Raw genomic sequence first — 15,039 nt, forward strand, 5'->3', positions numbered from 1 at the left:
CAATCCTACCTGCAGGGTAGGATGTGAGCTGTGGTGTTCCACAAGGAAGCATACTAGGACCGCTACTGTTCCTAATTTATGCAAATGACATGTCATCAGCTTGTGACTGCAACTTGTTCCTGTTCGTGGACAATGCAGCCCTGCTGGTCTCTGACAAGAACAAGTTACAGGTTGAAAAAGCCCTCAGCTCGGAACTCTGCAGAATCTGCACCTGGCTCGCTGATAACAAACTATCATTACACCTGGGTAAAACAGAGTCCATTTTCTTTGGATCAAATAGCAAACTCAGCAAGGCCAACTGTTACAGTGGGTGACAATTATTGTCACAAGGAAAGATGAAATTACCTACCTGGGCTGGGTTCCATCCTAGCGGCACATCTTTCCTGTGACAAAATGGCAACCAATGTAATAAAAAAAGTCAACCAACTAACTAGATTCTTGTACCGGATCTCCTCTCTGGTAAACAAGAATACCCTGAAGACTCTAGCAGGAGCACTCATTCAAGGGTACTACGACTATGCTTGCACCTTATGGTACCAAAGCACCTCAAAGGCACTCAAAACAAGATTACAAACATCACAAAACAAACTGGTCAGACTATTGCTTGACCTTACTCCTAGAACCCACCTCACCCCTGCCCACTTTGACAACCTATGATGGCTTAGAGTAGACGACAGAGTACAGCAACTTGCAATGGGCCTGGTCTACAAGATACACTACACCACTATGGTACCCATGTACATGTCGAGATACTTCCAGAAGATCAGTGAATACCATGACCACAACACCAGAGGGAGTTCCACAAACCAGATTCGGCTCAAACAAGGGACTAAGCACGCTTCGCAATTATGCCACAACAATGTGGAACGCCCTACCTAAAGCTGTAAAATATTGTGAATCCCTACCCACTTTCAAAACCGCTCTAAAAAAGCACCTATGGGAGGCCACAATTCGAAACTAGTCCCGGTAAATGGCCAAACCCCCCCCCCAACCCCCCCAATGTACAGTCTCCCCCCCCCCCCCCCCCCAACCCCCCCAATGTACAGTTTCCTCCCCCTCAAATGTATATATTCTATTTTAGAAACTCTGTCTGTAAATAAACAGTACTGTATACCGGTATGTGTATACAGTATCTTGTATGTCATAAATGTCTGGATGTAGCAGTACTGTCTATCTGTATGTCATGTATGTCATATTGATGAATTGAAAATGGGGGACCCTGATGTAAACAAGACGAAAGTCTTTCTCTGGTCTGCATCCCCTTAACAATTGTGTGTATTGAGCCGTACTGTATTGTACCCATTCTGCAATCTGTTAATACAATTTTCAATCAATCAATCAATCAATCAATCATGTGAGACATAAACAAACCGATGCAACAGAAGTATCAATTTCATTTTTAGTTTCCAAACAAACTTCGGTGTTAAAGCGCCCTGAAGCCCCTGGGCTTCCAGTGACTAATCTGACAGGCTTCATAAAAATGCATGGATACCCCTTTAAGAAGTGGTATGCTAAACCAGAAGTCGGCCCAGAAGATCAAGTGCTGGCTTAATTCACACCAACAATACTCTCGCTAGTGGGAATGTAAACCTCTTCAGTTCTCTCAATCATACCCCTATAGTCATGACCACTTCAATCAACTTTCTCTCCAAGAAACTTGTATCTGAAGGGGCTGGTGCAGGAATGTCTTCTATGCATCTTCTTGCAGCCAGGAATGGAATTCTACCCACAAGCACATAACCATATTTTCAGAGAATTCGCCTAGTACGAATAGTACATATGCCTAAGTAAATGGAAGATTGTTCCAGTTCTACAAGGCCATTTGCATGTTCTTGGTATCTAGGGACATCTATGGACCTCAGGGAATGTATTCCCAGAAATATTGTGTCTGTTACTATGCTTGAGTAAATTGTAATGAACCAAAGGAGAATATCAAATATTTATTTTAATTTCTTTTCCATCTTTGACAGTAAATAACACCATGCTAACTGGACGTGCCACTGAGCTCATTCAGCACCTTCTTGAGATCATGTGTACAGAAAATCTAAGCAAATTAATAAAGGACAGATGATTTACAGGTTTTTTTGTAGATACAGTACTGAATTCCGCCATCCAGACACATGCTATTTGAAATATGAATATAGAATATAGAATATCAGGCCTATAAATGACCTTATTATGGCCAAGTCATAGCTACATCTATGGATCGGGCCAAATCTCCTCTTTCCAAGGACAGATTTCAATCTGGATTTAGTACCACCAGGCTCCCCTGACAGGGCAGCAAAAACCGTGAATGAAATCTACTGTAAGTACAGTTATCTTTTTATAATGTAAATAGCTCTGCCATTTTTCATCAGATTGAGACAAGTTTTTTTCTAGACGTTCACAGAAAGGTAAAGAAGCAAACTACGTGCTATTTTATAGCAATAACGTTCAGGTTTGTTCGACCCATGAGATATAATGACAAAAATAACATCTGAATTCTTCGGTAATAATATTTTCAACAGATTTGACAGAGGCTGGTGTGAGCTGGGTAGTGTAGTTTTATGAAATGTTGATGTCCATCGAAAGCCCTAGGTCTTTTCTCTCTTAGGACTACAACTTTTTTTGACAGCTTCCTTTATTTCCATCTAATTCATCCAGTTTCCGCCGAGATATTTATAAACTCATATTTCGCTAATAACACTTCAAATCACTGGTAAACAAACATAGTGCTGAAAATATACAATTTGACTGCTGTTTTGATAGGGTTAGGGTCTTTACTCTTGGCTACATTTGAAAAAGAAATGCAACATTAATTAATTAATGTTGCGTTTAAGGGGTTAAATGCTATCAGATGTCTATAGTTGTTCCGAGTTGAGAGGTTGCATATGGTCAGCCATTATAGCGGCAGAGATCCACCTTACTATCACAGCTATAATTAGTTTGCCCTTGTGACAAGTCACTACACGTGACAAATGAAGAATTAGGGCAGTGTATTATACATTACCAAAGTAATGACCGATAATGCCCAAGGCGCTTTGTCTACGTCAGCACCCAAATAAACTCGCAATAGTATTGTTTCCTGATAGTTATAATCAATCACTGACAACAGTACAGCCCCTTTGAACCTCATCTCTACAGGGAACATTATTCATCCTGTACACTGCACACACACGCACGCGCACACACACACACACAACACACACACACACACACACACACACACACACACACACACACACACACACACACACACACACACACACAGCAGACCTACCTGTCAATGCTGATAGCACACAGGTTGAGGATGCTGGCGGTGCACATCATCACATCTAGCGTGACGAATATGTTACAGTAGATACGATTGAAGAGCCAGGCCCCTCCCACCACCTAGACAGACAGACAGAGAGACAGAGAGACAGAGAGACAGACAGACAGATAAGCAGTTAGGCATACAGACAGACAGACAGACAAACAGACAGACAGACAGGCAGACAGACAGACAGACAGACAGACAGACAGACAGACAGACAGACAGACAGACAGACAGACAGACAGGCAGGCAGACAGACAGACAGGCAGGCAGGCAGACAGACAGGCAGCCAGCCAGAGGGTCAGTCAATCAGACAGACAAAAAAGCAGTTAGACAGACAGACAGACAGACAGACAGACAGACAGACAGACATACAGACAGACATACAGACAGACAGACAGACAGACAGACAGACAGACAGACAGACAGACAGACAGACAGACAGACAGACAGACAGACAGACAGACAGACAGACAGACAGACAGACAGACAGACAGACAGACAGACAGACAGACAGACAGGCAGGCTGGTAAACAACACAGATTCCACTCTTATTTGAAGTGGAAAACAAGTATATCATTAGTGGATGATGGTAACATGTAAATGATGCAGAGCAGCAGGCAGCCTTGGGAGGTGGATACTAAAGGTGACAGAAGTGAGGAAGATATAGGGAAAATAAAAAGTTGATCATGCAAATTGAATGTTCATTATGCCTTCATTATTCACGTAACAATAAAGAATCTACACATGTGTCTCCTCTGTCCGCATGGAAAGTACCACTACAAAACTAAACACCTTCCATCTTTGAGGACACATATAGACCACGTTCAGTGGTGATGACAAGGGTGCTCTGGAGTGGTTTCCCGTTCCCTGGCTGCCTAGGAATGTGCATGAGGGAAGCTGCTGAGACATTAAATAATGGTGTAACAAATGTATATATAATAATAATAATTTCAGGGGAAAAATAAAACAGATTACATGTCAGATACCACAGCTGTTTTTTTTTAAGATACCGTTTGTTGGGTCAATTCCTTGCAGTCAAAAACAGCATACTGAATATCCATAACACGAATTTGCGCATTCTACATTCAAAATACAAACATACATTTTTATAATTAAAATCTAATTGGCTCTATTTGATGTTTTAATAGTCAAACAATAACCATGTGTTGATCATACATCATCATATAGTGAATAATTAATGTAGGTTTGGCTGGACGGTCTTATTTTTATGGAATATATAATATCCCTGCATAGTATACCCCCCCTCCTTCCTCTCCATCATTCACTGAGAGCTGTGTCATGCACCTCCAAGCCTCCAGGCTTCCCATATTCTGTAACCCTTGGTTTCTATCACTCTATTCCAGCCTAGCTACTATTTCTCTCCTAAGTACAGGATGGGGTGCAGGTGCGTCTATACTTTCCATAGCCGCATTTCTGCAGACCCCTCTCTGATTGGTTGAGCCCATTTCTGCAGACCCCTCTCTGATTGGTTGAGCGAAGCCCCTCTCTGATTGGTAAAATGAAGCTCGGGGGTAGACGCCGGCTCGTGTGGTGAGCACAGACCATCGCTGTTTCCCAACAGGAGTAAAGTCTGTAGCAATCCGAAGTGACATTGACCACCAGACTCTTTCTCTTAAGGCATTAACTTGGTTAATTAATATAAATGTTATATTGTAACTGTCTAGTTACACATTGGTTCCGAAACATGTATGTTCCAGGCTGCAATTAAAACTTTGAATATGAGAGAGCTCTGGTCAGCGAAGCCGGCGATGCGAGCGATTATTATTGGTTTTTAATGACAAACAAATTACATAATCCAACATATGTGTAAAGGCACACACACCATATTCCAGTTAACGGTATATTTTTTTAATGATTCGTTACGGCGTAATCAATACTTCCATGCGTATAAATTGCGTTCGCGACCTCCATGTTTTGGGGGTATTCATCAGAAAACTCGGATCCGGGATTCGGCTCCCATCCGTCGGGCAAGAACTGTGGGTTTTCAGCCTCTCTCTCTGGAGCTTAACGGAGTTTCGATTGCTGGCTAGAGGAGCTTGTCGCGGCTCATGCGCTCTATAATCATATTTCAAATTGCATGTGTCTGGATGGCAGAATTCAGTACTGTATCTACAAAACCTCCTGTGAATCATCTGCCCTTTATTAATTTGCTTAGACTTTTTGTACATCTCAAGAAGGTGCTGAATGTGCTCAGTGGTAAAAATGTGGTAAAAATGTCTGGTACATTTTTGGATGGTGTTATTCACCATCACAGATGAAAAAATTTAAGAAGAAAAAAGAAACAGACACAATATTTCTGACACTGGGAATACATTCCCTGAGATCCATAGATGTCCCTAGATACCAAGAACATGCTAATTGACCTTGTAGAAGTGGAGCAATCTTCCATTTACTTATGTATATGTTTTTAGGCGACTTTTCTGAAAATATGGCTAGGGCTTAAGGGTTAGGGCTAGGCATATAGTGGTTAGGATTACGTTTAGGGTAAGGGGTTAGAGAATGAATGTAACTCAATGGAATGTCCCCACAAAACATGAGACCATTGTTGTATGTGTATGCGTGTGCATGTGTGTGTGTGCATGCAGGTACTGTATCTGTATGTGTGTTTGCATGCATGTGTGTGTATGTACAGGGATATTATATATTCCATTAAAATTAGACAGTCCAGCCACACACACAAGATTAGCAGCATAGTTATTAACATTCGATTATTCACTATATGATGATGTATGATTAATGTTTGACTATTAAAACATAAAATGGAGCCAATTAGATTTGAATGATAAAAAAATTACACCATTCATTATTAATGAATGGTGTAATTTTTTTTATGTTTCCTTTTTATGTTTTCCTAAAACCCAGGCTATCCTCAGGGAATGCTCATTTGCATGTTCCTATGCAGTCAGGAAATGCTCATTTGCATGTTCCTAGGCAGTCAGGAAATGCTCATTTGCATGTTCCTAGGCAGTCAGGGAACACTCATTTGCATGTTCCTAGGCAGTCAGGGAACGCTCATTTGCATGTTCCTAGGCAGCCAGGGAACGCTCATTTGCATGTTCCTAGGCAGCCAGGGAACGCTCATTTGCATGTTCCTAGGCAGTCATGGAACGCTCATTTGCATGTTCCTAGGCAGTCAGGGAACGCTCATTTGCATGTTCCTAGACAGTCAGGGAACGGTAAACCACTCCAGAGCACCCTTGTCCTCACCTCTGAATGTGGTCTATATGTATCCTCGGAAATTGAAGGCATTTAGTTGTGCAGTGGTGCTTCACATTTCCACTCTCCACGAGGACAGAGGAGACCCACATGTAGACCCTGAGGTTGTTACGTGAATAATGGAGGCACATTTGTCGCTCCACCCATCTCTGAACGCTCAATTTGTGTCTACCCCTATTTTGGGCCAGCTGGACCCAGCCCTCAAGTTTGTGGCCTCCGACACTGGGGTCAGGCCATTCTCTCTCAGGGCTTTTTCCGACTCGATGCGCTGAGATTTCTATAAACTAGATTTTTTTTTAAGCTTTATTTTTTAGCGTTTATCGCTTTTCTGGTCAAGCATGACCGACAGAAACAGGTTGAAATGGGATGTAGAGCAGGGGAAGACATTCTGAGAAATGACGGCGGGTCCGGGAATCGAACTCGTGTCCCCCAGATCCGTGACGAGATATGCGGTGAGCTACGGGAGCTCCCCTAAACTAGACATTTTTACTAAAAGTACATACCTAAGTAAATGCAAGTTTGCTCCACTTCTACAAAACATTTGCATGTTCTTGGTATGGACATCTATGGAAAACTTCTTATTTTTTTCCTATAGGGCAAAGAAAACTATTATTATATATTTTTTTTACCTACTTTCTATAGAAGCATCTAAGAATGAAGTTCTATAGAAAGTAGGTTAAAAAAAGGAGAAGTTGGATGTGTTAGTTTGTTGGATGTGTTAGTGAGAACAGTTGGATGTGTTAGCTTGTTGGATGTGTTAGTGAGAACAGTTGGATGTGTTAGTATGTTGGATGTCTTAGTGAGAACAGCTGGATGTGTTAGTTTGTTGGATGTGTTACTGAGAACAGTTGGATGTGTTAAGTTGAGAGACAGTTGGATGTGTTAGTTTGTTGGATGTGTTAAGTTGAGAGACAGTTGCACTTCCGAGCTGCTTCCACATGGAGGCAATTTTTTATTTTTTTTTGGAACAATTTTTTCTGCGGATGGTTTTGTCAATAAATCTTCAATTAATGTGTGTTTATTGTATAGCAATAAGGTTGGATGACATCGGCCATTGTATAAAAGCATTAGATCACACAACCGAGTGGGTTATAGAAATTAGATCACGCCTATGGGGGTCTAACGACCCTCGGCTGCGCCTCGGGCCTAACAACCACCCATAGGCGTGATCTAATTTCTATAACCCACTCTATCTCGTGATCTAATACATATTATGACATACCAGATCTACAAATATACAGTACTGTTTATGTGTAGAAAAGGAGTCTAAAAAGAGAGTATATACGTTTGAGGGGGAAGAGTAGTGGTGTAGTGGTGCAGAGTAAGGCTATTGTTACGATTGGGTAGGTGTGTTGGACCCAGGTGCAGTGCAGAACAGAAAACTACAAGAGACAGATGTTGATTTTCACAAACAATACTCTTTATATTGAGTAGCGAGTGAACACGTATACGAAATACGACAGTAAGGTGAATCACGAAACAATAACATAAACAGGGGGAAAATAAAGGTGGAGAAGGCAAGTCTCCAAAAACGGATTTAGATAAACCAAAACAAACAATAACGAGACGTAGTCGCAGGGAAAGCTACACTTTCCATAACACGTTAAACACGGCACAGTATCAGTGACACAATAACTTTGAGCAAACATATATCCTACTTATCTCCCGTGGCAACGAGGGACGATAAGACTTTTTTTTTTTTTTTTTTTTTTTTGCATTTTTACAGCTTCCTTTTTTTTATGGCCATACAAGACCGACAGAGGAGAGGGAGAACGGGAGAAGATGTGGGGAGGACATGTGACAGATCATCTCCTGGAGCGGGAGGCGAACCCGGGATGGCCGCGTGGGTGTGCGAGGCACTATGTGGTGCGCCACGAGGGCGCCCCTGGATGATAAGACTTTAACATGAATGCATAGTAGTTACTCACGGCAAGGTTCAGTGATCGACTGACAGTCTCAATGGTAACCAGGAAGAGCATATAAAGCCGACCAACTAGACACACCAGGTGCCAATGAATGCAATCAGGGCAGATAGACAGGTAATTACCATCAGGTAACGCTAGGGCTTTGCTCCCTGAGGAGAGCAAAACCCCAAATGTTAAGCTATGGTATCCATGGTCTCTGTTAGGTTAGGTCAAGGATATTCAGTCATCAATGTGAGTTTAAACTGATGATACGCTTTAGTATCCCTTGTCAAATTTCACTTTTATACTATGGCTAGCGGTTGGAAAGCAGCTATAATCTGATCAGAGAAAACTGTCCTTCTGTGTTCTAATGAGACGCTGGAATGTCTAGAGACCTTTTTCACACCTCACCGGACTGATTGACCTAATCTTCGCAGATCTTTTCACCGCAGTGCAAACGCAGAGAACAACAGGCCGAAGGAACTTACTGTAAAAGTTCCGGCCAATACAGTTCCTGTTAATTAGAGTTCCTTCCTGGTGGTTTTGGTGCAAACATGGCTGTAAAGAGCAGCAGCACAGCCCAGAGCCACGGCAGCACAGCACAGCCTGTCCATAAAGACAACAAGTCCACCGGAGCAGCACAGCACAGCCTGTCCATAAAGACAACAAGTCCACCGGAGCAGCACAGCACAGCCTGTCCATAAAGACAACAAGTCCACCGGAGCAGCACAGCACAGCCTGTCCATAAAGACAACAAGTCCACCGGAGCAGCACAGCCTGTCCATAAACACAACAAGTCCACCGGAGCTCACAGTACAAGTCAATTTGGGAGTCATTTTGAGGGGAGTAATTGTCCCCGCTTCACCACTACACCGGAACTTAGGGTTCCCCCACTTGCCCGATCCCATCCCACTGCATTGTTATTTTATTATAATTAGTGTATACTTGACCACAGTTGTACAGCCCTGTCCTATTTAAATGTTTTATTTATTATACTATATTCTATTGTGCTTCTATTTAATTTAGTTTATATCCCATTTAATTTGATCCCACCTTTTTATTTTACAGTTGTAAAGCCCTGGCCTATTTTTATTTCATAATTATATTATACTATTGTGCTTCTATCTTAATTTAGTTCATATTCCATTTTATTTTATTCCACCTTTTTAATTTATTATCTGTCCGTTATTGTCTGTCCATTAATGTCGCACCGAAAACGACCATATCAAATTCCTTGTATGTGAAAACTACTTGGCAATAAAGACCTTTCTGATTCTGATTCTGATCCCACTTTAACCCCTGGCCCCTGCCTAACACAACAGACATCACAAAGGAAGGTACTGGAGCACACAGATCATTTCAACACAAACGTGTCTTCTTCAGAGTGATGAAGTGTAGTTTGAAGAATCACTCATGTTGAAACGTTAGTGAATTTGTTTGCACCCTATTAAATATTTTTCTACAGATGATCTGTGTGCTCCAGTACCTTCCTTTGTGATGACTATATGGTCCTCATCTGAACAGGCCGTTTTTTTTACTGCCGTTGTGGGTGGTTAAAACCATATATATTTTGACCTCTAATCTCCCCGCTGTTTGACCAGGCTAAAATCACCTACACACACATTAATTCACGTACACCTCTCATATCTCTCTCTCTCTCTCTCTCTCTCTCTCTCTCTCTCTCTCTCTCTCTCTCGTCATACTGTACAGACTAACCCACTCCTCAGGCAAACAGCCAGGGCTCACCCTCTGACAGACAGACAGCCAGACAGACTCAGCCTCAGGACGTACAGTGCCTGATAATAACTGTCTGACTAAGATAAATGTGTTCCAAATTCCTTTGGCTAAGTACTGGAGCTCCGACACCCGGGGAGAGAGAACACACAGACAGGCAGGCAGACGAGGCTGCACAACGACATCTGCTCTAATGGGATTTCAACGAGACACCTTATTACAAGTACATCCTAACACTGTGTGTCTGTGGGATTAAAGGTATGCTGGGTGCCTCTGTGACTCTGTGACTGAATCACACTAAATCTATGTTGCACACAATCCAATTTATCCCTCTCTGTCTGACTGTCTGTCTGTCAGGCTGTGTTTCTCTCTTTAATATTGTATACAGTATACACCAGTTTATTTCTGTGATAGGGAGTCAGTGAGGTACTTTGTGTAGTTCAGAGGAAGAATAGACTAGGCCTGACTTTTTATGTTTACAGTAAGTGTACATTTTGTTATATCTATTATTATTATTATTGGCTGTTGTAGCCTATATTTTAAACTGACTACAATTTGATTGCTGGCTATTGTAGCTTCAATCACCCCCCCCCCCCTCTCTCACTCTCTACCCCCTCCCCTCTCTCATCATAACTGTCCGTATCCATTGTACCACAACAATAATCTAAACAGACGTATGACCTCAGAGGCAGGATTAAGACCTCTGACCTGTGACTCCGACGTTGAATTCACCCCCAACAGCATGTTCAGGCGGAAAGCGATGACAGATTTCGAGGGGTCACGAGTGAATGAAAGGTCATCGAATGGGACGCAGCTTCGCTCTAGGTGGTGCCAAGTGAGGTGAAGGGGGTGATGAGCAATATATGTGCCCACTGCAGTGACGGCAAACACGGTACAACTCATGATGATTATGAAATAGATTGCTATGAATGCTCTGTAACCTATAAATATCGAACAGGTTACATTTAGAACCTTCAGTTTCTGTAAATGTCAAATATCTTTCTGTTGAGAATGTATTCTTGCGGGTTTCATTTGTTTATCGTTAAAGTCAAGTGAGGCTTAGGGTCTTGGTATACTTGCTTTTAACCATGCATTTACATTTACATTTAGTCATTTAGCTGACGGTTTTATCCAAAGCGACTTACAAGTTCTGTACAACAAGTCAGCAGGAAGGGTACAACTGTGGCAGCTAAAAGTAAGTAACATTGTTCGTCAAACAGTGTTGAACTTGGAGTGCTACAGACTTGAGTGCATATTAGCATAGTAGGCAATAATATAGGCACAGTAGATTCCTTAGTAGCAGAGTGCATACTAGTAAAAGACTAGATCCTACAGAAAATTGTACGGGTTTCGGCTGTCCTGACTGTGGTGGGAAGTTCGTTCCACCATTGTGGAGCAGGGACTAAGAATAGCCTGCTTCTCTTTGATGACCCCCCTGGAGCTCGGGTAGGAGTGGGTCTGAGGTGGCCAGAAGATGCAGAGCGTAGGGGTCTTGAGGGTGTGTAGTTAGAGACCATTGACCGGAGGTAGGTGGGAGCCGTTCCCTTCGCTGCACGATATGCCAGGTCAAGGACCTTGAAACGGATTCATGTGGCGATGTCTTATTCTGTGTGACCCTAAGCCTCACTTGACTTTAACGATAAACAAATGAAACCGGCAAGAAGTACATTCAAGTACACTCAACAGAAAGATAGTTGACATATACATAAACGAATTCAGTGTTTATAAGTGTATATGGTGTGTATTTTAGCTGATCTCAGCCTACCTTACTAACCGCTATTCATGAATGAATGAATGAATGAATGAGTTTATTTTCGAACATAAATGAAAACAAATTAAATCAATAAAAAAAATTAAATAAAACAATAAAGTAATAAACAGATTAAACAACAGGCAAAACAGTAATGTTCGAAAAGGAGTAGGATGTCTCTATTGTCTTATGCAACTCATATGAACTCATTTTCATACAACCCAAATTTCCACACTATGAAAATAAAAGATTATGAAAATAAAATATCAGTAATGATACTAATGATAATCCTGCCGAGCACTAGCCCCTAGACAGGGACGCCAGGGCTCAAGCAGTCCACACAAAGCCTCCTCATCCATATACCTGTGAGATATAATCCTTTTATGTTTTTTTTTAAGTAATTTATATTTGTGCTTTGTTTTAATTCCACACTCAAACCATTCCACAGATTCACTCCACAAACTGAAATGCACATACTCTTCATTGTTGAATGAACAGCCGGTTTCTTGAGGTTAGACTCTCCTCTTAAAGGGGAACTATCCTATAAATGGCATTTTTCAGTGTTTAGCATTGTTTCCTAGCTATGTGGACTTACCGGTACTTGATTAGAAATACAAAACAATAATTTTTTTTGAAAAAAACCTTACAGAGGTGTTCCATAGACTCACAGGAATTGTGTAAAAGTGCCCAAATCGTGAAAGAAATAGTAAAATAGTTCCCCTTTAAATTGTAACCCCCCTCTCTATGACAGAATGTTGGATGTTACCCGGGAGTGAATCGTTTTCTGCTCTAAACATGATTTGTGCAGTCTTAAATTCAGCCAGGTCCCTGAGTTTCATGACATGTGATTTTATGTTTCATGACATTGTGAGTTAGATCTACAAAGAATGGATTGCACAGTGCTAGTTGCACCCTTACTTACAATTCATTATGAATTGAAAATGGGGGACCCTGATGTAAACAAGACGAAAGTCTTTCTCTGGTCTGCATCCCCTTAACAATTGTGTGTATTGAGCTGTACTGTATTGTACCCATTCTGCAATCTGTTAATAACATTTTCATTCAATCAATCACTGTGCAGATTGGTTCAGAACTGAGAACACTACCATAGATTAAAGCTAATTTGGGAATAAAAAAATTAAACAAACAAAATCAGTCTTACATTCACTGTCAATTGAGCAGTTCCAGATTTGATACATGATGACTTCACAAGTTTGAGTCTTCTTCTCTGGTTTCTGGGTTTTGGGAGAGTAGCCAATGTTCACAAATATTGATTGAACTTTCCTAGGCCATAGAAATAATATATTGGAGTTCTTAATTTGTTCCCCTTTAAATTCTCATCATGTTTTGTCTGAATGCACAGTAATAGAGTTGGGGCAGGACTGATGAATCAGCAAGCTAGTAATGGAGGCCTTGCACAGAATGTTTGTGTAGTTCTCTTTCGTCCAGTAATGGCTGCCTGTGACCATTGCCAACCACTTAAAAAATAAGTTTACCTTTTCAGAAGAGTAGATAAAACACTGTACGAGCATGATACTAGTCTACTGTGACTTGTTTACAAGATCCGGTAATAATAACACACCAAGTTATTGTGTTCGTGTTGATATATATATATGGAAAGTCAGGAGTCATAGCAGCACAGAGGAGAGGGAGAGGAGGTACAGGCAGGGTAATATAAATGACAATAGAAATATATGAAACAAAATAGAAGAATAAAAGGTAGAGAACAAGACGATGAACTCCAAACTAAGTCTACTCTGTACAATGTGCAACACTCCATGAGTCGTAGTCTATCTTGGTATAAGTAAACAAATTAAGTGTATTATCAATAAATATAAAATATGCATACAGTATATAAATAACATCTATGGTGCTAGTAAATTAATGACTGATGTGTGAGTCCTTGTGTAAGGTGCGCCAGAGTCCATGCAGGGTTCATTAGTTAACAGTCAGTCCTAAAAGTCCTCCAGTTCGCCAGTCGTTAGTTCTCCATCCATTGAGTCAGTCCTTGCTCGTGGAGCCTGATGGCTATTGGCACAAATGACTTATAGAGGGGATGGGAGGGGTTCTCCAGGATAGTGTCCAGCTTCATTCTCATCCTCCTCTCCACAACCCCCTCTAGATTGTCCAGTTCGACTCCCACTACAGAGCTAGCCTTCCTCACCGGTTTGCTCAGGTTGTTAGTGTCTCTTGAGTTGATGTAGCAGAAGTCTGAGGTGTAGAGGGTGAACAGGAAGCGTGAATACTTTCGACAGCCAACATGCCCTTCCGCGTTGCTCTGATTGGCCGAGCGCGCGCATGCGCATGAGCCGCGACACGCTCCTCAGCCAGGCAGGAATACTAAACTCTGCTTAACGCAATTTATACAAATGGAAGTATTGATTACGCCGTAACGAATCATAAAAAAAATATAACGTTAACTGGAATATGTTGTTTCTTTACACATATGTTGGATTATGTAATTGGTTTGTGGGGCTAATCGAAAGGACTAACCTAAAGTTAGTTGTTCACCAACAATCTACAGACACAAACAAACACAGAACCGGACTGTTATATTAAATTAATTGATTGCTGTTTAACGCGTCCGTGTCCAGTCCTTTCGATTAGCCCCACCGTTCATTGTAAACAATGATGCATGTTACTGTGTGTTGTTGTAGCCACCGGTTAATTAGCGATTTTTTATTGGTTTGTCATGACAAACCAATTACATAATCCAACATATGTGTAAAGAAACAACATATTCCAGTTAACAGTATATTTTTTTAATGATTCGTTACGGCGTAATCAATACTTCCATTTGTATAAATTGCGTTAAGCGGAGTTTAGTATTCCTGCCTGGCTGAGGAGCTTGTCTGTCGCGAAAGTATTCACGCGAACAGGAAGGGTGACAGTACAGTTCCTTGGGGGACACCGGTGTTACTCACCAGCACATCTGACCGGCTGCCCTGCAGTCTGACGTACTGTGGTCTGTTGATGAGTTAGTCAGTGATCAAGGGCAGGCCCACCAGGCCATGGTCCAGACCGTGAGCTTCTTCGCTAGCCGCGATGGCTCTATGGTGTTAAAAGGTGCTGGAAAAATCGAAGAACATGATCCTCACTGTGCCTCTCCAGGTGCG

The 15,039-nt window shown here is 41.6% G+C and overlaps 1 protein-coding gene across 1 annotated transcript in view; it reads right to left on the reverse strand.

Annotated features, from left to right (window-relative positions):
* drd3 (dopamine receptor D3) overlaps positions 1-15,039 on the reverse strand; it is a gene marked incomplete at its 3' end in the record, with an annotated part of 281,359 nt that overhangs the window by 203,453 nt on the left and 62,867 nt on the right. The window contains exon 3 of the mRNA XM_084325856.1: positions 3,260-3,372. Coding sequence (XP_084181982.1) covers positions 3,260-3,372 — 113 coding nt within the window. The remainder of the gene's footprint in view (positions 1-3,259; positions 3,373-15,039) is intronic.

Source organism: Notolepis coatsorum (assembly GCF_963971535.1).
Source record: "Notolepis coatsorum genome assembly, chromosome: 12".
NCBI classification, from domain to species: Eukaryota; Metazoa; Chordata; class Actinopteri; order Aulopiformes; family Paralepididae; genus Notolepis; species Notolepis coatsorum.